Source organism: Oncorhynchus mykiss, chromosome 15 (genome assembly GCF_057628025.1).
Source record: "Oncorhynchus mykiss isolate SJ-2025 chromosome 15, ASM5762802v1, whole genome shotgun sequence".
NCBI lineage: Eukaryota > Metazoa > Chordata > Actinopteri > Salmoniformes > Salmonidae > Oncorhynchus > Oncorhynchus mykiss.
Genome location: NC_143036.1, coordinates 14,179,338 through 14,203,759, shown reverse-complemented (window position 1 = coordinate 14,203,759; position 24,422 = coordinate 14,179,338). Strand labels below are relative to the sequence as shown.

Here is a 24,422-nt window from a genome sequence, read left to right as displayed (position 1 = left end):
ACCTCCCCCCACTGTATTACCTCACGCTGCACCTCCCCCTACTGTATTACCTCACGCTGCACACTCCCCCCACTGTATTACCTCACGCTGCACACTCCCCCCACTGTATTACCTCACGCTGCACACTCCCCCCACTGTATTACCTCACGCTGCTCCTCCCCTACTGTATTTCCTCCCCCCCACTGTATTACCTCACGCTGCACCTCCCCCCACTGTATTACCTCACGCTGCACCTCCCCCCATTGTATTACCTGACGCTGCACCTCCCCCCACTGTATTACCTCACGCTGCACCTCCCGCCACTGTATTACCTCACGCTGCACCTCCCCCCACTGTATTACCTCACGCTGCACCTCCCCCTACTGTATTACCTCACGCTACACCTCCCCCTACTGTATTACCTCACGCTGCACCTCCCCCCATTGTATTACCTCACACTGCACCTCCCCCCACTGTATTACCTCACGCTTCACCTCCCCCCACTGTATTACCTCACGCTGCACCTCCCCCCACTGTATTACCTCACGCTGCACCTCCCCCCATTGTATTACCTCACGCTGCACCTCCCCCCACTGTATTTCCTCACGCTGCACACTCCCCCCACTGTATTACCTCACGCTGCACCTCCCCCTACTGTATTACCTCACGCTGCACACTCCCCCCACTGTATTACCTCACGCTGCACACTCCCCCTACTGTATTACCTCACGCTGCACCTCCCTCCACTGTATTACCTCACGCTGCACCTCCCCCCCACTTTATTACCTCACGCTGCACCTCCCCCTACTGTATTACCTCATGCTGCACCTCCCCCCCACTGTATTACCTCACGCTGCACCTCCCCCTACTGTATTACCTCACGCTGCACCTCCCCCCCACTGTATTACCTCACGCTTCACCTCCCCCCACTGTATTACCTCACGCTGCACCTCCCCCCACTGTATTACCTCACGCTGCACCTCCCCCCATTGTATTACCTCACGCTGCACCTCCCCCCACTGTATTACCTCACGCTGCACCTCCCCCTACTGTATTACCTCACGCTGCACACTCCCCCCACTGTATTACCTCACGCTGCACCTCCCCCTACTGTATTACCTCACGCTGCACCTCCCCCTACTGTATTACCTCACGCTGCACCTCCCTCCACTGTATTACCTCACGCTGCACCTCCCCCCCACTTTATTACCTCACGCTGCACCTCCCCCTACTGTATTACCTCATGCTGCACCTCCCGCCCACTGTATTACCTCACGCTGCACCTCCCCCTACTGTATTACCTCACGCTGCACCTCCCCCCCCCACTGTATTACCTCACGCTGCACCTCCCCCCACTGTATTACCTCACGCTGCACCTCCCCCCACTGTATTACCTCACGCTGCACCTCCCCCCACTGTATTTCCTCACGCTGCACACTCCCCCCACTGTATTACCTCACGCTGCACCTCCCCCTACTGTATTACCTCACGCTGCACACTCCCCCCACTGTATTACCTCACGCTGCACCTTCCCCTACTGTATTACCTCACACTGCACCTCCCTCCACTGTATTACCTCACGCTGCACCTCCCCCTACTGTATTACCTCACGCTGCACCTCCCCCCACTGTATTAACTCACGCTGCACCTCCTCCCCACTGTATTACCTCACGCTGCACACTCCCCCCACTGTATTACCTCACGCTGCACCTCCCCCCACTGTATTTCTTTACGCTGCATCTCCCCCCACTGTATTTCCTCACGCTGCACCTCCCCCTACTGTATTACCTCACACTGCACCTCCCCCCCACTGTATTTCCTCACGCTGCATTTCCCCCCACTGTATTACCTCACGCTGCATCTCCCCCCACTGTATTTCCTCACGCTGCATCTCCCCCCACTGTATTACCTCACACTGCACCTCCCCATTCACTGAACCTTCTTCCAGCCAGGACAATGGCAATAGAGACGAAACAATATATACACAAAGAAAACATTTTACTTCATAACTATCAGCTATATGTGAATTGTAAGAATGTAGCAAACCAGATAGTTTAACAAGAAAAAATTACAGAAAACTAATGGGAAGATGTCAATTATTTGTGGATGGGTAGCTAGTTAGCTAACAATTCTTCATGGCTATCTGGCTAGCTAACAATAGTAGCTAGCCATTCAGCCGTATTGACTTACTATAGGTTTGCGATTTACACACTCTACAGTGGGTATTGTAGGCAGGTAAATATGGCAAAATGAACACAGCATGTATTTATTAAGATAAAATATTGTAGTCATGCAACATATGAGATGTCAATAGGCAACATTTCATTCTGAAGTCTGAGTGGATTTTCTCTCGCTTCAGCTCAAATAATGGCTGCCATTTATTTCAAGAAATGTTGCGTTGTTTTTTTTACGTGGTTGCGTCATATTCCTGTGTATACTTTCCATTGAAGCTTGCATCGATGCATGCTTAAAAATATGTACAAACGGAGTACACATTCGAAGTGCCCTACATGGTTCTGTTTCCCATACTTTGATTTGGACTCATACTCCAACCCTCCTGTTCTCCAATTTGCGTGCTCGGAGCACGGTAGTATGCATTTTGAGAAACCCACAGATTCCCATGTGTGCTACTATAAAGGTTTCAGCTTTTAAGACTATACAGACAGATATGTGATTAGTTGACTATTTACTGAGCAGTGATGTGATTGGTTGACAGGGGCGGAGGGGTCTATGGCGCCGCCCCAGGAGACCAAAGAAGAGAACAGAGATGTGACACTGACACGACCTAGCAGGCCCGCAGTGAGTGTGTACACACACACAGAGAGAAACACACAACTCATTTTCTTCTCTGAACACACCAATCCATGTCTTATCTCTTTCATCTTCTCTTTTTTCCTCCCACATTCCTGTTTTATTCTCTACCTCCTCTTTCCTCTCTGCGTTTCTCTCCATCCTGTTTAGAGCTATAAGAGAGCTGTAGATGAGGTTAGTGGCATTTCTCTTCACCCTTTCTCCATATCTCTCTCAATCATTCACTCTCTGGCTCTTTCACTCATTCACCCATCCAGGTATTCACTCACTCGTTCACACTCACTCACCCTCCCACTCTCTCCCTCCCACTCTCAATCTCTCTGATGAGTACAAAAGGTTTGTCTCTCCCTGCAATAGTGATAGTTTCACCTCTCTCCCTCTTTCTCTCTTATTGACCCTCTTTTTCTCCACCTCTCTGGATCAACCAGGAGGAGTTGGTAAGATATCTATTGACCTCCACGTACACGCTCATGTACACACAGTCCCCTCTTTTCACGTGCACGCCCCTTTCTCCTTTAGCTCACCTGTCCTGCTCTACCTGTGCCGTTTGAAAGAGGCAGACTGGGGAGCATTGGAGCTGTGTGATGACCTCTAACCCCTGACCTCTAACCCCTGACCTCTAACCCCTCTATTAGTGACCTTTCCTGACCTTTCCTGACTGAAGCCTCATTGTTCCTCACTCACGCTCTGGGGAATTAGTTAACGGCTGAAACATGTATGTGTAAAACATTGTGCCAATAAAATATTGCCCATGAATCAATGCAACTGCTACCGCATCCACCGCGTGAGTACTGACCTTTTTATAATACCCTCTCCTGACCTCTGACCTCCAGGACCTGACGGCTCTGGCCAAGGAGCTGAGGGAGCTGCGCCAGGGGGAGGAACCTAACCGCCCGCCCGTCAAGGTGACGGACTACTCCTCGTCCAGTGATGAGTCACAGAGCGACGAGGACGGAGAGGAGGGAGGGGGAAGAAGTAACGACGGCTCTGTGTCTGTCAGCGACATCCCACGCATCATGTGAGTGTGTGTTAGAAAGTGTGTGTATTACAAAGTGAGTGTGTGTCAGCATTTTAGCTATATATTTTAAACTTGTGTGTGTCAGGCCGGCTGCAGGGCAGAGTGGAGGTGAGTCGTACGGTGTGATGGGAGGACATGATGATTCCCACGGCAACAGTTCCCAAGACAGCTCCCTGATGATGAGAGAGGTCAGTCACCTTCAATCCCTGACCCCAGGGCTCCACACTGCCCGCTTCATACACAACTCAACACCCAGCATCCAGGCATGCACTCAGCTCGTGGGTGTGCTGTGTGTGCGTGTTCGTCTCTGCATTGTCACCAGTTGTTACTCTGCTTCTTCAGTCCTCTGGGTTCACCCACCTTCCATATCAGGGGCAGAATGTACCCCTTAACCACAGATCCAGATGAACCCCTTAAACCTAACCTTAACCATTAGATTCCAACCTTACCTCAACCTCAAATCTAGAATCCGCTTACCCTTCCCAAATCCTACCCATCACAAGGAAATACATTAATCTGACCTTAGATCAGTGCCTAGAGTGCCCCTCACTCTCTCTCTGTTCCAGACCTATGGGGACAGGAGGCGGAGCTCCGCTCTCGCTGACAGCAACGGTTTCTTCGGCAACGCCAATCTGCCCGATCTGGTGCAGCAAAGCCCTTCCCCCCTGGTCTCCCCTGGCAATGGCTCTGGGCGCAGCCACTCCGAAGTAGGTTCACTAGACCCCTACACCCCAACTGCTTGCGACCTTGCACCCTATACCCTTACATGCTAGTCATCTACACACAACCCCCCTACATGCTAGTCATCTACACACAACCCCCTTACATGCTAGTCATCTACACACAACCCCCCTACATGCTAGTCATCTACACACAACCCCCCTACATGCTAGTCATCTACACACAACCCCCCTACATGCTAGTCATCTACACACAACCCCCCTACATGCTAGTCATCTACACACAACCCCCCTACATGCTAGTCATCTACACACAACCTCACTGCACACAGAACCCTACACCTGAGCCCATTGCCTCTGTTCCCTTGTGTTCTCTCTGCATCCTAAAACTGAAGAAGAAGAAACACTCACCCTTCCCTCTAGTTTGACTTGAAAACCTAGTCTGTTTGGTTCTTGAGACTAAACCCACCCTAATCCATATCAATTTCTCCCATCCATTCTCTTCCTTTGCTGCTGATGGTCACATGCTCTCCTCTCTCCTGCATGTTGTGTGCGCATGGCAAACCAAGTCTAATGTTGCTCAACACACTTTCCACTCTGGCAACCCGTTAGAGCAATGATCACCAACCTTTTCTGAGTCAAGATTAGTGCAATGGCGGTCATGAAATTTTGTCAGCCGGTGATTGTCAAGCAAATAACTGCCGGTCTCACTAGTTGACCGTTAATTAACATAAACATGTTTAGCATCTACTGGCTTCCACGAATAACTTTTGAGAAAAAAAGTTTTTAAATCATTTTAGTATTGTCACCATCACAATATATCCATTATTTATTTTAGGCAGGTCTAAAGAAACATTATATGAAGAAAATGTAGTCTATTTCAGAAAAATAGCATACTCTGAGTCGTCCTTATGTTAGGCCCTGATCTGGCTATGCCAGTTATTTATGCAACTTTAGTTGTGATATGCAAATGTTGGGCTATATGTTTTTTAATCCATTCTAAGGCTGCATGATGCGACTCTAATGATGATTTGAAAAAAGTCACATGAAAGGCATGAGCTCAGCTTTTTTTTTGGTGCAGGCTGCACACACTTCATCAGTCTCTCATTCACAATTTGAGAAGCACTTGATAATAACTTGAATTTCCCAGTAATGAGCCCGTAATGCTCCCTATAAAAATCCATGCCTTTAGCGGCCAGTGGCCATTGTGCCCTTGGGCTGAAAATAATAATACAAATTCTCTTCTCCCAGCTGCGTGCTCCGTAGCACCTTTCACTCACATGGCTCTCTCAGATATCTCAATTCAGTTTAGCCAATGCCCGTCATGTAATCGGTCCTTCTCACAGGATACAAGTGAAGACAGACACGTCGGGGACACAAGTGCGTATGTCCTTATCGATTTCCAAGGCGCTCATTGAAGATGTTGGAAGAACTGTCCACATTTACTTTTCGTCACCCAACAAGGTGAGTAGGCCTAACGAACAGCAAAAGCACTAGTCTATGTCAATCTACTATTGACTACTACTATCCCACATAGTACAAAAGTTGACCTGTTCTATTGGTCAACTTGTCCTTCTGTGCGAGAGAAAAATATTCCAAGCATAGTCTGGGACAGTTGTGGGATGCGATAGATCCCAAATGAATACAACCACTAGAATCTAAAAAACGTTTAATAGCAATGAGGCTGATGCAACAGATCAGAACGTATTTTCTATTTCTTTACATTCTAAGTACAGCAATGTGCACACGGTAGAAGGCTAGAAGCGCAAAGGTTCCAAAATGCAATCACTTAGCGGGAAAACACCATTCTCAAAAGTGATCGCAAATGTGATTATGCATGTAATGCTTTATTATAAAGGTGCATTTTTTCCCCCTAACTTCCGCGATGCATACAAGGCCCTCCCTCGCCCTCCCTTTGGCAAATTCGACCACGACTCCATCTTGCTCCTACCGTCTTATAGGCAGAAACTCAAACAGGATATACCCGTGACTAGGATCATTCAACGTCGGTCTGAGAGAGCCTCAGAGAATAACATCGATCTATACGCTGACTCGGTGAGTGAGTTTATAAGGAAGTGCATTGGAGATGTACCCACTGTGACTATTAACCTACCCTAACCAGAAACTGTGGATGGAGACAAAACTGAAAGCGCGATCCACCAAATTTAACCATGGAAAGATGACTGGGAATATGGCAGAATATAAACAGTGTAGTTATTCCTTCAGCAAGGCAAACAAATAAGCAAAATGTCGGTATAGGGACAAAGTACAGTCCCAATTCAACTGCTCAGACACGAGACCTATGTGGCGGGGTCTACAGGAAATCACAGACTACAAAAAGAAAACCAGCCACGTCACGGACACCGACGTCTCGCTTCTAGACAAACTAAACACCTTCTTTGCCCGCTTTGAGGATAATACAACGCCACCATCGCGGCCCGCTAACAAGAACTGTGCCACCCCCTCTCCTTCTCCATGGCTGATGTGAGTAAGACATTTAAACGTGTTAACTCTCGCAAAGCTGCTGTGCTGGCCCAGACGCAATCCCTAGCCGCGCCCTCAGAGCATGTGCAGACCAGCTGGCTGGTGTGTTTACGGACATATTCAATCGCTCCCCATCGCAGTCTGCTGTCCCCACATGCTTCAAGACGGCCACCATTGTTCCTGTACCCAAGAAGGCAAAGATAACTGAACTAAATTACTATCGCCCGTAGCACTCACTTCTGTCACCACAAAGTGCTTTGAGAGACTAGTCAAGGATGATATCGCCTCCACCTTACCGGCCACCCTAGACCCACTTCAGTTTGCATACCGCCCCAACAATCGCCATCACACTGCCCACTGCCCTATCCCATCTGGACAAGAGGAATACCTATGTAAGAATGCTGTTCATTGACTACAGCTCAGCATTCAACACCATAGTACCCTCCAAGCTCATTATTAAGCTGGAGGCCCTGGGTCTCAACCTCGTCCTGTGCAATTGGGTCCTGGACTTTCTGATGGGCCGCCCCCAGGTGGTGAAGGTAGGTAACAACATCTCCACTAAAAGTGACCATCAACACTTGGGCCCCACAAGGGTGCGTGCTCAGCTCCCTCCTGTACTCCCTGTTGACCCATGACTGCGTGGCCACGCACACCTCCAACTCAATCATCAAGTTTGCATATGACACAACAGTAGTGGGCTTGATTTCCAACAATGACGAGACAGCCTCTAGGGAGGAGGTGAGGCCACTCGGAGTGTGGTGTCAGGAAAACAACCTCTCACTCAACATCAACAAAACCAAGGAGATGATCGTGGACTTCAGGAAACAGCTGAGGGAGCACCCCCTATCCACATCGAAGGGACAGCAGTGGAGAAGGTGCAAAGTTTTAAGTTCCTCGGCATACACATCACAGACAAACTGAACTGGTCCACCCACACAGACAGTGTGGTGAAGAAGAAGCAACAGCGCCTCTTCAACCTCAGGAGGCTGAAGAAATTTGGCTTGTCACCTAAAACCCTGACAAACTTTTTCAGATGCACAATCGAGAGCATCCTGTCAGTCTGCTCTCCAGAGGGTGGTGCGGTCTGCACAACGAATCACCGTGGGCAAACTACCTGCCTTCCAAGACACCTACATTACCCGATGTCACAGGAAGGCCAAAATGATCATCAAGGACAACAACCACCCGAGTCACTGCCTGTTCACCCCGCTATCATCCAGAAGGCGAGGTCAGTACAGGTGCATCAAAGCTGGGACAGAGAGATAGAAGATGTTTTTCAATCTCAAGGCCATCAGACTGCTTAACAGCAATCACTAACTCAGAGAGGCTGCTGCCTTAATAGAGATTCAAATAACTGGCCACTTTAATAAGTAGATCACTCGTCACTTTAAATAATGCCACTTTAATAATGTTAACATATCTTACATTACTCATCTCACATGTATATACTGTACCTTATACCGTCTATGGCACCTTGCCTATGCCGCTCGGTCATCGCTCATCCATATGTGGTTTTGTACATATTCTTATTCCATCCCTTTAGATGTGTGTATAAGGTAGTTGTTGGAAATTGTTAGATTACTTGTTATATATTACTGCACTGTCGGGAACTAGAAGCACAAGAATCCGCTACACTCACATTAACATCTGCTAACCATGTGTATGTGTCCATAACATCTGCTAACCATGTGTATGTGTCCATAACATCTTATTTGATACAAAGGTTAAATTAATCAAGTGCACCTACTGAATCAAGTGCACCTACTGAATCAAGTGCATCTACCGCCAACAGCGCAATACGGATTTAAAAAAATTTGTGCAAGCCTTTATCGTTGGCTTTTCCACAGAAATGCTTGGTGATCGACTAGGAATGCTATGAAGATACCAATCAACTGGTTGGTGACCACTGTGTTAGATTATGCTGAAAACCCTCCCACCTGGTTACCTGTTAACTCAAAGGACAGAAATTGGGGCCTGTAGTTTTTCCTGGTCAGATCACGTGGTCTGGGATACCTCTGAGACCTGATGCTCTGAGGCACTGATCCCAACCCTCTCTCTGATTGGCAGTACGGCATGGGCAGTGGCTCCAAGTCCTCCTCCTTCACGCCATTCGTTGATCCACGAGTCTACGGAACCTCCCCCACTGAGGATGATGATGATGATGAAAACTCTGCGTCCGGTGAGTCTGTTATCTTTACATTTGAGTCATTTAGCAGACGCTCTTATCCAGAGTGACTTACAGTTAGTTAGTTCCTTCATCCTAAAGCTAGAATCCTTGGTTGTTACATCCATATTTCTTTAAACTTAGAAATGAATGATACAATATAGATTCTTGAAGAATATAACTTATGCCTCATGAGCTTAGTTCAACTGTCGTACCTCATCAGAACCCAAAATATACAGTGCATTCGTAAAGTATTCAGACCCCTTCACTTTTTCCACATTTTGTTACGTTACAGCCTTATTCTAAAATGGATTCAATTGTTTTTTTCCCTCATCAATCTACACACAATACCCTATAAAGACAAAACAAAAACATTTTTTTAGAAATGTTCGCATTTATTACAAATGTATTAAAAATTAAAAACTATTCAGACCCTTTACTCAGTACTTTGTTGAAACACCTTTGGCAGCGATTACAAGTCTTCTTGGGTATGATGCTACAAGCTTGGCACACCTGTATTTGGGGAGTTTCTCCCATTCTTATCTGCAGATCCTCTCAAGCTCTATCAGGTTGGATGGGGAGCGACGCAGCACAGCTATTTTCAGGTCTCTCCAGAGATGTTCGATCGAGTTCAGGTCCGGGCTCTGGCCAATCCTGCAATGTCTTGGTTGTGTGCTTAGGGTTGTTGTGCAGTTGGAAGGTGAACCTTCTCCCCAGATTGAGGTCCTGAGCTCTCTGCAGCAGGTTTTTATCAAGAAACTCTGTACTTTGCTCCGTTCATCTTTCCCTCGATCCTGACTAGTCTCAAAGTCCCTGCCGCTGAAAAACATCCCCACAGCATGATGCTGCCACCACCATGCTTCACCGTAGGGATGGTGCCAGGTTTCCTCCAGACATTACGCTTGGCATTCAGGCCAAAGAGTTCAATCTTGCTTTCATCAGACCAGAGAATCTTGTTTCTCATGGTCTGAAAGTCCTTTAGTTGCCTTTAGGCAAACTCCAAGCGGCTGTCATGTGCCTTTTACTGAGGAGTGGCTTCCGTCTGGCCACTCTACCAGCTGCAGGGATGGTTGTCCTTCTGGAACGTTCTCTCATCTCCACAGAGGACCTATGGAACTCTATCAGAGTGACAATCGGGTTCTTTTTTCACCTCCCTGACCAAGGCCCTTCTCCCCCGATTGCTCAGTTTGGCCGGGCGGACAGCTCTAGGAAGAGGTGATTCCAAACTTCCTCCATTTAAGAATGATTGAGGCCACTATGTTCTTGGGGACCTTCAATGCTGCAAACATATTTTTGATACCCCTTCTACAGATCTGTGCCTTGACACAATCCTGTCTCAGAGTTCTACAGACAATTCCTTCGACCTCATGTCTTGGTTTTTGCTCTGACATGCACTGTCAACTGTGGGACCTTTTATATAGGCAGGTGTGTGCCTTTCCAAATCATGTCCAATCAACTGAATTTACCACAGGTGGAATCCAATCAAGTTGTAGAAACATCAAGGGTGAAAAATGGAAACGGGATGCACCAGAGGTCAATTTCGAGTCTCACAGCAAAGGGTCCGATTTCATTTTTAATAAATGTGCAAACATTTAAAAAAAATCTGTTTTCGCTTTGTCCTTATAGGGTATTGTGTGTAGAATGAGGAGAATGTTTTATTTTATTTTATTCATTTTAGAATAAGGCTGTGACGTAACAATGTGGAAAAGGTGAAGGGGTCTGAATACTTGCACTGTAAGCTTGTTTTACTCCAATGTTACTAAACAATGTAAATGTAATCAAACACTGTATAGCCTCAAAACATGGTTAGAACTGTAATGTTGATATCACAGATGGTCAGTCTTTGCATCCATAGCTCTGTCTATGAATTTGAGATTGGTTACATTTCTCCAGGCCCATCACGCAGCTTTTTACCGAAACAGAGGCCACTGTGTTAATGTTTAAATTAAGGACTCTAGCTTTAAGATAGCTAGGTGAGACAACCACATATCACAGTCATAGTAAGTCAAATGTTCCTTTATAGAAGTAGCTATCACCAATGGCTTCTTGCTCAAGCTCCTCTTGCCAGTGAATTGCTTAGGAATCAGTGGGTTGTACAAATGTTTCTTTATGTTTTAAGGTTGTTCTGTGGTTGTAAGTTTGGTTATGTGAACGTTAGTGTAATGTTACCTTGTGGTTGCAGCCCACTTTGTGAACGAGCTGCTGCTTCAGGAGCAGGCTAGACTGAACGAGGCCAGAAAGATCAGCGTGGTCAACGTGAACCCGACCAACATACGACCTCACAGCGACACGCCTGAGATACGCAAATACAAGAAGCGCTTCAACTCTGAGATACTGTGTGCTGCTCTCTGGGGTAAGAGACTTAAACTATAGAGTACATATACACACACATTGTGCTATTGTGTGTGTTTTATTATTTGTGTGTGTCTAGGTGTGAACCTGCTGGTGGGGACAGAGAACGGTCTGATGTTGCTGGACCGTAGTGGTCAGGGGAAGGTCTATAACCTGATCAACCGCCGACGCTTCCAACAGATGGATGTTCTGGAGGGCCTCAACGTCCTAGTCACCATATCAGGTAGGACTGACTGCTACTTAAACACAATCGGACCTTACCAAACGGTTCTGGAGCTCCATCGGAGCCGAGTGTTGTGGTTTTGACTGTCCGGGCTCAAAAGGCAGACTTGTGTTTTCTGAACAACTCGAGGCCTGTAGCAATGCTTTGTTCAGATTGGAAGATCACTCTCAAAGAGCTAACAGGCTGAAGACTTTTCCCTCTCTCCTCCCTCTTCTCCTTTCCCCTCTCTCTTCTACTCCCTCCCCTCTCTCTTCTCCCCTCTCTCCTCCCTCTTCTCCTTTCCCCTCTCTCTTCTACTCCCTCTCTCTCTTCTCCCCTCTCTCCTCCCTCTTCTCCTTTCCCTCCTCCCTCTTCTCCTTTCCCCTCTCTCTTCTAATCCCTCCCCTCTCTCCTCTCTCCTCCCTCCCCTCTCTCTCCCCTGGCCACTCTCTCCTCTCCCCTCTCCCCTCTCCTCTCCCTCTCCCCTCTCCCCTCCATCTCCCCTCTCTCCTCCCTCTCCCCTCTCTCCTCCCTCTCTCCTCCCTCTCCCCTCTCTCCTCCCTCTCCCCTCTCTCTCCCCTGGCCTCTCTCTCCTCTCCCCTCCCCCTCTCCCCCTCTCTCTCTCTCCTCCAGGGAAGAAGAATAAGTTGCGTGTGTACTACCTGTCCTGGCTGAGGAACAGGATATTACACAACGACCCCGAGGTGGAGAAGAAGCAGGGCTGGGTCACTGTAGGAGAGCTGGAGGGCTGTGTGCACTACAAAGTTGGTACGTGTGTGTGTGCGCGCGCGTGCGTCCCGGAGGTGGTGGTGGCTGGGTGAAGTTTAAACCTGTGTGTTGCATTAGCCCATTGAGCTAAAGCCTAGGCATTATCACAGGTTACTAACACAAGTCTCAGTGAGTGATTGACTCTCCTGTGTGTGTGCTGTTTCCAGTGAAGTATGAGAGGATCAAGTTTCTGGTCATCGCTCTGAAGAACTCAGTGGAGATCTTTGCCTGGGCACCCAAACCCTACCACAAGTTCATGGCTTTCAAGGTAACACACACACACACACCAGTATGATCTCATTTCCTCTACGATCACCTGGGTGATGCCAAGCAGCCATTTTCAAGCAAAATGCTCCCCACACATCAGTGATCACAGTATCTCTTTCTCTATTCCCTGCTGTCTCTCGTTCTGTCTGTCTGTCAGTCGTTCACTGACCTGCAGCACCACCCCCAGCTGGTTGACCTGACGGTGGAGGAGGGTCAGAGGTTAAAGGTTATCTATGGCTCCAGCGTCGGGTTCCATGTCATTGATGTCGACTCTGGCAACCCTTATGACATCTACATTCCCTCCCACGTAAGAGTGTGAGTGTGAGTGTGTGTGCGCTCAGAGAAGGAAACCTGAACCAGGTAACATCTGATTTCTCCACTCTGGTGGTGAGCCGTTGGTTCCCCTTTGAACTGTGACCTCTTAAATGGTAACCGTACCTACTGTGTGGCAGTTCTGGTTTCAGGGCTCAAATACCATGACGTTTACCATTTATGTTGTTCAAACCATGACGATGCTATTTTGTTTACATTCTGTGTTACCATGGTGATTGTGTGAATGTTGGAGTGGGAGATTCCATTGTTGCAGCAGTTTCTCCTCACACAGGGGGGTGGGGAGCTGGCCACAAGACAAGGAGGGGGGGAAAGAAGAGAGAGACATTTAGAGAAATACGTGAAAGAAAGAGGTAGAGGAGTTGTGGGGGTCGTGCTCTGTGCCCGCCAGGCTGATGCCACCCCACCCCTCCACTGTGTGGTATCTATCGCCCCCGGCAGATTCAGAGTCAGGTGACGCCCCATGCCATCGTGGTGCTGCCGCGGACCGACGGGATGGAGATGCTGCTGTGTTACGAGGACGAGGGCGTCTATGTCAACACCTACGGACGCATCACTAAAGACGTGGTGCTGCAGTGGGGAGAGATGCCTACATCTGTTGGTAGGTCACACACACACTATATACACAACTCTCACTGCCCCCCTCACACACACTATATACACAACTCTCACTGCCCCCTCACACACACTATATACACAACTCTCACTGCCACCCTCACACACACTATATACACAACTCTCACTGCCCCCTCACACACACTATATACACAACTCTCACTGCCCCCCTCACACACACTATATACACAACTCTCACTGCCACCCTCACACACACTATAAACACAACTCTCACTGCCCCCCTCACACACACTATATACACAACTCTCACTGCCCCCCTCACACACACTATATACACAACTCTCACTGCCACCCTCACACACACTATATACACAACTCTCACTGCCCCCCTCACACACACTATATACACAACTCTCACGGCCCCCCTCACACACACTATATACACAACTCTCACTGCCCCCCCCCACACACACTATATAGACAACTCTCACTGCCCCCCTCACACACACTATATACACAACTCTCACTGCCACCCTCACACACACTATATACACCTCACTGCCCCCCTCACACACACTATATACACAACTCTCACTGCCACCCTCACACACACTATATACACAACTCTCACTGCCACCCTCACACACACTATATACACAACTCTCACTGCCCCCCTCACACACACTATATACACAACTCTCACTGCCACCCTCACACACACTATATACACAACTCTCACTGCCCCCCTCACACACACTATATACACAACTCTCACTGCCCCCCTCACACACACTATATACACAACTCTCACTGCCAACCTCACACACACTATATACACAACTCTCACTGCCACCCTCACACACACTATATACACCTCACTGCCCCCCTCACACACACTATATACACAACTCTCACTGCCCCCCCCACACACACTATATACACAACTCTCACTGCCACCCTCACACACACTATATACACAACTCTCACTGCCCCCTCACACACACTATATACACAACTCTCACTGCCACCCTCACACACACTATATACACAACTCTCACTGCCCCCCTCACACACACTATATACACAACTCTCACTGCCCCCCTCACACACACTATATACACAACTCTCACTGCCCCCCTCACACACACTATATACACAACTCTCACTGCCCCCCTCACACACACTATATACACACAACTCTCACTGCCCCCTCACACACACTATATACACAACTCACTGCTCCCCTCACACACACTATATACACAACTCTCACTGCCCCCCTCACACACACTATATACACAACTCTCACTGCCACCCTCACACACACTTCTATACCTCTCACATTCTCACACGCACTACCCCTCACTATTCCACACTATCCCTCACTGTTCCACACTATCCCTCACTGTTCCACACTACTACTCACAACCCCCCCCACCCCCCAAACTTCTCGATAAGAAAATAAATAAATACAATTCTCTAAATAAGCTTTTATGCACAAAGGTCAAAACACTGCATGTAAAATTAGACCTGGACTAAACCATGAGACCTGGACTAAACCATGAGACCTGGACTAAACCATGAGACCTGGACTAAACCATGAGACCTGGACTAAACCATGAGACCTGGACTAAACCATGAGACCTGGACTAAACCATGAGACCTGGACTAAACCATGAGACCTGGACTAAACCATGAGACTTGGACTAAACCATGAGACCTGGACTAAACCATAAGCCCCACAAATTATGAAAATATCAAAATAGTTCACCCTGCTTTTTTCTGTCTATGAAAATGCAAATTCATGCACAACCACTAATAATGAACATTTTGTAGCAGGCCTTTTAGAAAATCTAACACAGGTCTCGTGAACAATCTCTCAAGCACAAACCCACGTGGTAGTGAGTAGCCAGCTAATCGTTTATATGCTAACAAGGTAGAACAGTTGAACTATTAAATATACACCCCCCTGTCCATCTCCTGTCTGAACAGCCGCATGTTCACTTTAACATACTGAAATCAATTATTTCTCAGAACAAGTTGCCAATTCCTGTTATAAATGTGACTTTTTGTGTTCATTTCACATTTATAAAACACAGACTACACAGCTAGCCCATGACAGTCTGTGGCTATAATGCAGCTAGCTGTACCGCAATGCCGCCCGTGACAAACAGAGCATTAACTTCCCACAATCATGTTTATTGACACTCAATTTAGCAGGGTCTGCTCTGTTCCACATTTTGGGAGTTGAGACTTTAAAAGGGTATTGTAAGAGAGTTTAAGTTCTCGTCTATTACAGTAAAATAATGTCTCTAAGCGTTTGTGTCCAAATGAACAATTTCCGTTGGACCAAACCTCAAATGCAAGTAGTGAGTTTAAACGGCTTGTTCTCAGAGAGGAAGAAGTTATCTTTCATTGTTATTTTTGTGAGTGGCAGGGGGAGGGGCTTGGTGTGTGAGTGGCAGGGGGAGGGGCTTGGTGTGTGAGTGGCAGGGGGAGGGCCTTGGTGTGTGAGTTGCAGGGGGAGGGGCTTGGTGTGTGAGTTGCAGGGGGAGGGGCTTGGTGTGTGAGTGGGAAGGAGCACAGTGCACAGAAGGAGCGAAGGAGACGATACCAAAAATACATAGAACGGTCATAAAAACTAAGAACAATAAAAACTTGATTCTTGCGTCCTCGACCCCTGCTCCTCCCACCCGACTCCGAACCCTGCTCCTCCCACCCGACTCCGACCCCTGCTCCTCCCACCCGACTCCGACCCTTGCTCCTCCCACCCGACCCCTGCTCCTCCCACCCGACCCCTGCTCCTCCCACCCGACTCCGACCCCCCCCTTCCATATGTTATACAGTTGAAGTCGGAAGTTAACATACACTTAGGTTGGAGTCATTAAAACTCATTTTTCAACCACTTCAGAAATGTCTTGTTTACAAACTATAGTTTTGGCAAGTCGGTTAGGACATCTACTTTGTGCATGACACAAGTACATTTTTCCAGCAATTGTTTATAGACAGATTATTTCACTTATTTTACTGTTTCACAATTCCAGTGGGTCAGAAGTTTACATACACTAAGTTGACTGTGCCTTTTAAACAGCTTGGAAAATTCCAGAAATGATGTCATAGCTTTAGAAGTTTCTGATAGGCTAGTTGACATCATTTGAGTCAATTGGCGCTGTACCTGGCTGTATTTCAAGGCCTACCTTCAAACTCAGTGCCTCTTTGCTTGACATCATGGGAAAATCAAAAGAAATCAGCCAAGAAAAATAACTGTAGACCTCCACAAGTCTGGTTCATCCTTGGGAGCAATTTCAAAATGCCTGAAGGTACCACTATCACCTGTACAAACAATAGTACGCAAGTATAAACACCATGGGACCACGCAGCCATCATACCGCTCAGGAAGGAGACTCGTTCTGTCTCCTAGAGATGAACATACTTTTTTGTGCGGAAAGGGCAAATCAATCCCAGAACAACAGCAAAGGACCTTGTGAAGATGCTGGAGGAAACAGGTACAAAAGTATCTATATCCACAGTAAAATAAGTCCTATATCGACATAACCTGAAAGGCCGCTCAGCAAGGAAGAAGACACTGCTCCAAAACCACCATTAAAAAGCCAGACTACGGTTTGCAACTGAACATGGGGACAAAGATCGTACTTTTTGGAGAAATGTCCTCTGGTCTGATGAAACAAAAATAGAACAGTTTGGCCAATAATGACCATCGTTATGTTTGGAGAAAAAAGGGGGAGGCTTGCAAGCCGAAGAACACCATCCCAACAGTGAAGCATGGGGGTGGCAGCATCATGTTGTGGGGGTGCTTTGCTGCAGGAGGGACTGGTGCACTTCACAAAATAGATGGAATCATAAGGTAGGAAAATTATGTGGATATATTGAAGCAACATCTCAAGACATCGGTCAGTAAGTTAAAGCTTGGTTGCAAATGGGTCTTCCAAATGGACAATGGCCCCAAGCATACTTCCAAAGTTGTGACAAAATGGCTCAAGGACAACAAAGTCAAGGTATTGGAGTGGCCATCACAAAGCCCTGACCTCAATCCTATAGAACATTTGTGGGCAGAACTGAAAACGCGTGAGCGAGCAAGGAGGGCTACAAACCTGACTCAGTTACACCAGCTATGTCAGGAGGAATGGGCCAAAATTCATCCAACTTGTTGTGGGAAGCTTGTGGAAGGCTACCCAAAATGTTTGACCCAAGTTAAACAATTTAAAGGCAATGCTACCAAATACTAATTGAGTGTATGTAAACGTCTGACCCATGAGGAATGTGATGAAATAAATAAAAGCTGAAATAAATAATTCTCTCTACTATTATTCTGACATTTCACATTATTAAAATAAAGTGGTGATCCTAACTGACCTAAAACAGGGAATTTTTACAAGGATTAAATATCAGGAATTGTGAAAAACTGAGTTTAAATGTATTTGGCTAAGGTGTATGTAAACTTTCGACTTCAACTGTATATAATAACACACCCGTAGAACTCGGACACTTACACCACTCTGCATGCTCCTACACACTTCCTACCCCTAGAGTGGTGCCCCTGTCCCCAGCACAAGGATACATGTTTGTGTGTCTGTTTGTCTGCTACTTTGTTACAATGTTATTTTGTGTTGCTGTTTGGTTGGCAAACAGATGATACTGAAATATTGTGGATATCTACCTGTACATGATCTATCTACCCATCTCTCTAGGTCTAGGATATCTCTATCTACCTGTCTCTCTAGGTCTAGGATATCTCTATCTACCTGTCTCTCTAGGTCTAGGATATCTCTAGGTCTAGGATATCTCTATCTACCTGTCTCTCTAGGTCTAGGATCTCTCTAGGTCTAGGATCTCTCTATCTACCCGTCTCTCTAGGTCTAGGATCTCTCTATCTACCCTTCTCTCTAGGTCTAGGATCTCTCTATCTACCCGTCTCTCTAGGTCTAGGATCTCTCTATCTACCCGTCTCTCTAGGTCTAGGATCTCTCTATCTACCTATCTCTCTAGGTCTAGGATATCTCTATCTACCCATCTCTCTAGGTATAGGATCTCTATCTACCTGTCTCTCTAGGTCTATGATCTCTCTATCTACCCGTTTCTCTAGGTCTAGGATATCTCTATCTACCTGTCTCTCTAGGTCTAGGATATCTATATCTACCTGTCTCTCTAAGTCTAGGATCTCTCTATCTACTTGTCTCTCTAGGTCTAGGATCTCTCTATCTACCGGTCTCTCTAGGTCTAGGATCTCTCTATCTACCTGTCTCTCTAGGTCTAGGATATCTATATCTACCGGTCTCTCTAAGTCTAGGATCTCTCTATCTACTTGTCTCTCTAGGTCTAGGATCTCTCTATCTACCGGTCTCTCTAGGTCTAGGATCTCTATATCTACCTGTCTCTCTAGGTCTAGGATCTCTCTATCTACTTGTCTCTCTAGGTCTAGGATCTCTCTATCTACCGGTCTCTCTAGGTCTAGGATCTCTCTATCTACTTGTCTCTCTAGGTCTAGGATCTCTCTATCTACCTGTCTCTCTAGGTCTAGGATCTCTCTATCTACCGGTCTCTCTAGGTCTAGGATCTCTCTATCTACTTGTCTCTCTAGGTCTAGGATATCTCTAGGTCTAGGATATACAGTGCATTCGGAAAGTAGTCAGACCCCTTCCTTTTCCCCCCACATTTTGTTCATTTACAGCCTTATTCTAAAATGGATTAAATTAATTTTATTTGCCATCAATCTATACACACTACCTCATAATCACGAAGCGAAAATTTGAAAAAATGTTCCAAACTGCCCCTGGAAGCAACGTCAGCACAAGAACTGTTCTTCGAGAGCTTCATGAAATGGGTTTCCATGGCCGAGCATCCACACACAAGCCTAAGATCACCATGCGCAATGCCAAGCGTCGGCTGGAGTTGTGTAAAGCTCACCACCATTTGACTCTGGAGCAGTGGAAACGTGTTTTCAGGAGTGAAAAATCACACTTCACTACCTTGCAGTCCGACAGACGAATCTGGGTTTGGCGGATGCCAGGAGACGCTACCTGCCCCAATGCATAGTGCCAACTGTAAAGTTTGGTGGAGGAGGAATAATGGTCTGGGGCTGTTTTTCATGGTTCTGGCTAGGCAGTGAAGGGAAATGTTAACACTACAGCATACAATGACATTCTAGACAATTCTGTGCTTCCAACTTTGTGGCAACAGTTTGGGGAAGGCCCTTTCCTTTTTCTGCATGACAATGCCCCCGTGCACAAAGCCAGGTCCATATAGAAATGCTTTGTTAAGATTGGTGTAGAAGAACTTGACTGGCCTGCACAGAGCCCTAACCTCAACCCCATTGAATACCTTTGGGATAAATTGGAATGCCGACTGCTAGCCAGGCCTAATCACCCAACATCAGTGTCCGACCTCACTGATGCTCTTGTAGCTGAATGGAAGCAATGTTCCAACATCTAGTGGAAAGCCTTCCCAGAAGAGTGGAGGCTGTTATAGCAGCAATGTTCCAACATCTAGTGGAAAGCCTTCCCAGAAGAGTGGAGGCTGTTATAGCAGCAATGTTCCAACATCTAGTGGAAAGCCTTCCCAGGAGAGTCGAGGCTGTTATAGCAGCAAAGTGGGGACCAACTCCATATTAATGCCCATGATTTTGGAATGAGATGTTCAATGAGAAGGTGTCCACAAACAGTAAATGACCAAAAGTATGTCTAGATGTCTCTATAGGTCTACGATATACAGTGGCAAGAAAAAGTATGTGAACCCATGGAATTACCTGGATTTTTGCATAAATTGGTCATAAAATTTGATCTGATCTAAGTCACAACAATAGACAAACAGTGTGCTTAAACTAATAACACACAAATTATTGTATTTTTCGTGTCTATATTGATTACAACATTTACAGTGTAGGTTGGAAAAAGTATGACTTCTCCAAAAGCTAATTTGAGTCAGGAGTCAGTTAACCTGGAGTTAAATCAATGAGATGAGATTGGAGATGTTGGTTAGAGCTGCCTTGCTCTATAAAAAACACACAATTTGAGTTTGCTATTCACAAGAAGCATTGCCTGATGTGAACCATGCCTCGAACAAAAGAGATCTCAGAAGACCTAAGATTAAGAATTGTTGACTTGCATAAAGCTGGAAAGGGTTACAAAAGTATCTCTAAAAGCCTTGATGTTCATCAGTACAAATGGTCTATAAATGGAGAAAGTTCAGCACTGTTGCTCCTCTCCCTAGGAGTGGCCGTCCTGTAACGATGACTGCAAGAGCACAGTGCAGAATGCTCAATGAGGTAAAGAAGAATCCTAGAGTGTCAGCTAAAGACTTACAGAAATCTCTGGAACATGCCAACATCTCTGTTGACGGGTCTATGATTCGTAAAACACTAAACAAGAATGGTGCTCATGGGAAGACACCACGGAAGAAGCAACTGCTGTCCAAAAAAAAACATTTCTGCACATCTGAAGTTTGCAAAAGTGCACTTTGATGTTGGCAAAATATATTCTGCAGAATATTCTTGCTTTAATCCCAGTAGATCTCAAATGGATCTTGATAGATCCCTGTGTCTTTAGATCAGCTCTGCCCTTCTCTGCTTCTCTTTTGTCTCTCCACTCTAACACCAAGCTTCAGTTTGTCTTGTCAGTCTGATTGACTGTTTTCAGTTGGCTCATTCTGTCTCTGTCTGAAACACTGTGGGTTTGTGTTGTGTTTTGAGACTGTACTCAGTCCTAGGAGCTTCTACCCCTGAGTTGATATTGCCTTCCTTTAAAAGGCCTCTCAACCCCGGCCCCAACACACAAATACTATATCAACATATACAGCCCCAAGCCACCATGACCAATACAAACCAGTACATACAAACACATACAGAGACAGGCCCACACCGACACACACACACTCACTCCAGTCCGTTGGCCAGCCCACTTCCTGAGTACACAGGAGCTGGATGACAGAACTGGGAGGTAAAATCACCCAACTATCCTTATGCTGCTACTGCTGTAACCATCCTCATAGTCATCAATCACCTGCACAATCCCTGCTACAGTATTACCACCCAGGGGCAGGGTTACCATCCTGTAGAACCACCATACAAGAGTCATCACAGTCAGTAGACGCTCAGATGGCCGTTTCTCCTAGTAGCTCTCTGCGGTTCACTTTGACTCTCCCCCCCATAACTCTGGGGATCTCTCCTACTAGCGTTGCCCCCTGGGTCCATATGAAACTGCCCCTCCCCATCCCCCCTCAGGCTGGATAGCTCAGGTGTTTGAGTTTTTATCCGCCATTCAGATTTAGAAACAGAAACTGCTGCAATGATATCCTCCCAGAGGCGTGGCCTAGGGGTGTGATCTGTGATTGGGTGACTGGTTTGAGTGAGTGCTCTCCTGTCCAATCCCCTGTCTGTATGTCCCTGTCCCTCCCCCAGCCTACATCCACTCCAACCAGATCATGGGCTGGGGAGAGAAGGCCATTGAGATCCGCTCCGTGGAGACGGGACACCTCGACGGAGTTTTCATGCACAAGCGAGCTCAGCGACTGAAGTTCCTGTCGGAGAGGAACGACAAGGTGTGTGTAAGCACAAACACATGTATACAAGCTAAGAGCACACACACACACATACAATCTGCAAGAAATCCTCAAAATATAAGCCAGCACACATGCTAACCCTCCTCATGATGCTGTGTGCTTGTCTGCAGGTGTTTTTCGCCTCTGTGCGTTCCGGCGGCAGCAGCCAAGTCTTCTTCATGACCCTGAACCGGAGCTCTATGATGAACTGGTAACCCTGGCAAACCCTCCTCCTTACTTCTTCCCTCCATACTGTACATACCTAACCAGAGGTCAGGGTGGAGGGATGAAGAGAGAGAACTGAGACAGACGAGTGAACACAGAGCGGCTGGCGGCTCAGCAGCGACGGGAGGAGAGAAACAGTCTCCCATCCAGGCAGACATCTGCAGTAGCAACCTACAACCACAAGAGGAACCAGATCACGCTCAGACAACACTCTTTCTCTCTGTTGTCTTAGTTTCTCTCAGGCTCTGTGTGAGATGGCCCCCTATTTCCTACATAGTGCAATACTTTTGGTCAGAGTAGGCATTTTGGACGTAGCCTCAGTGTTTATCCCAGGTGTTTTTGTTTTTGGGAGGTAGTGACAGGATGTGCTAGTGTAGTCTCCCTAATGGGGTCAGGGGTCAGCGACTAAGGGTATTGTCATGACCCCTGACCTTTGTGTATATATGGTGGGGGTGAGTGTAGATTCCTGACTGCTGGAGCAGTTTAAAAAATATAAATATTGTCACCAATGGTCACCAAAAAAATGATACTCTTGGCATAGATGCCATTCTTGTTCTAGTTCACTTGTGCTCCCCACTTTCTCTGCGAATGTTCTATTTGACAGTCAATCTATTTGCCGTATTTCTATCGTTACGCATTTGTAAATGCCACATTCTATGATATGAAACAGACCTGCTTTCCTATCGGACACTCTTCCACTGAGACAGAACAACAGAGGACAGACAAAAGGAAGACAGAAGATGATGAGAGACCGAGAGCAGTCTGAGTTTTAGTTTATCTTCCTCCTGAATTTCAGCCTGTTTTGGTGGGAGTTTTGGCCTTCCATGGTGACATCACTATTTTTGTAAATTAGTTAGACCAATAAGAAAGAGTTCCAATCCTTTCTGCCAATAGCAGCTCATTTTGTTTCCCCCTTACCACTCCCAGACAGTACTAGCAAAATTCTTCTTTAAGAAATGTTTATTTTTACCATTTTAATAGAAAACAATCACAGGTACTTAATTGTTACCCAGAAATGATTTGATATGGAGATAAAAATGGCTGCATGGAACAGACGTATGGCTTGGTTAATGGTCAGACTTCTTCCTACACACCACCTCTTTTCTCCAGCTCTTCCCCTGTCTCCTTTGGTTCACCTGCTTCTGTACATGGTGCGTAGTGACACATCTGTCTCTGTTGGTTCACCTGCTTCTGTACATGTGCATAGTGACACCTATACTGCTCGTCATCATCAATCCTGACTTCTAAACTAAGGCAATACACAGGTCTAACTGGAGAGATGCGAGGTTGGGACGATTAACTTTCCAAAATGAGACCCACCATGTTAGCGTCAGTCAGCAGGACCTTACACTGGGGTCGTTTAAATGTACTCAAACTAGCTTTAGACGTCCAGGTAGAATGACCACACTATGAATCTCCACCATTAAGTTGAATCACGTGTAGTCTTCTAGGATACAGTGTCTGACTCTGTAACATAAGATCTGCCAAGGTAGTTGGTGAAAGTGGACGAGGGTGTCTGTGTGTACTGAACCAATGATGATGATTGACTACTGATGTGGCGTTGTATGTAACACAGGGTAATAGGCATGAGCCTACTCCATCCACTAATCGCTTACCTCTTCAGTCGTCATAGATCTGGATAAATATGTGTGACCGACCGGTGTATGAACCTGGGTCGGCAGACCTCTTGCTTTTTCCTATCTAGTCCTGTCAGATCTGTGAATACTGCAGGAGTATAGGTTAGAGAGAAGGGGTTGATTCCAAGAAACCGTAGGAGAAATATGATTAAGCATTTCATTATATCTGACTGATCATTTAGAAAAAGACAGCCATCATGTTCATACTATAAGGCTTTCTACAGAATAGAGAAAATGGTTTAAGGGATTTCTAAAAATGTTTTTATCGTGGTATAATTTGTATTTAAATATTTTGTAAGTATCAGAGTATGTGTGTGCATATGAGACTTGTCTTCCCTGCTAACAGTACAGGATTAAACTCTGCCACTGTTAAGAC

General features: G+C 46.5%; 1 protein-coding gene across 44 annotated transcripts in view; it reads left to right on the top strand.

The window, feature by feature from the left end:
• The window catches only part of tnikb (TRAF2 and NCK interacting kinase b), an 85,389-nt gene extending 60,967 nt beyond the window's left edge, over positions 1-24,422 (top strand). For 13 of the 44 annotated variants that reach the window (XM_090199275.1, XM_090199294.1, XM_090199277.1 and 10 more), the window contains 14 exons: positions 2,696-2,778; positions 2,941-2,964; positions 3,624-3,808; positions 3,894-3,996; positions 4,375-4,515; positions 9,040-9,151; positions 11,319-11,489; positions 11,568-11,711; positions 12,324-12,458; positions 12,626-12,726; positions 12,883-13,032; positions 13,497-13,656; positions 22,045-22,184; positions 22,316-24,422. In XM_090199275.1, coding sequence (XP_090055401.1) covers positions 2,696-2,778; positions 2,941-2,964; positions 3,624-3,808; positions 3,894-3,996; positions 4,375-4,515; positions 9,040-9,151; positions 11,319-11,489; positions 11,568-11,711; positions 12,324-12,458; positions 12,626-12,726; positions 12,883-13,032; positions 13,497-13,656; positions 22,045-22,184; positions 22,316-22,399 — 1,733 coding nt within the window. In that variant the 3' untranslated portion in view covers positions 22,400-24,422. The remainder of the gene's footprint in view (positions 1-2,695; positions 2,779-2,940; positions 2,965-3,623; positions 3,809-3,893; positions 3,997-4,374; positions 4,516-9,039; positions 9,152-11,318; positions 11,490-11,567; positions 11,712-12,323; positions 12,459-12,625; positions 12,727-12,882; positions 13,033-13,496; positions 13,657-22,044; positions 22,185-22,315) is intronic. The other 31 variants (XM_090199283.1, XM_090199281.1, XM_090199303.1 and 28 more) reach the window with 7 other exon arrangements.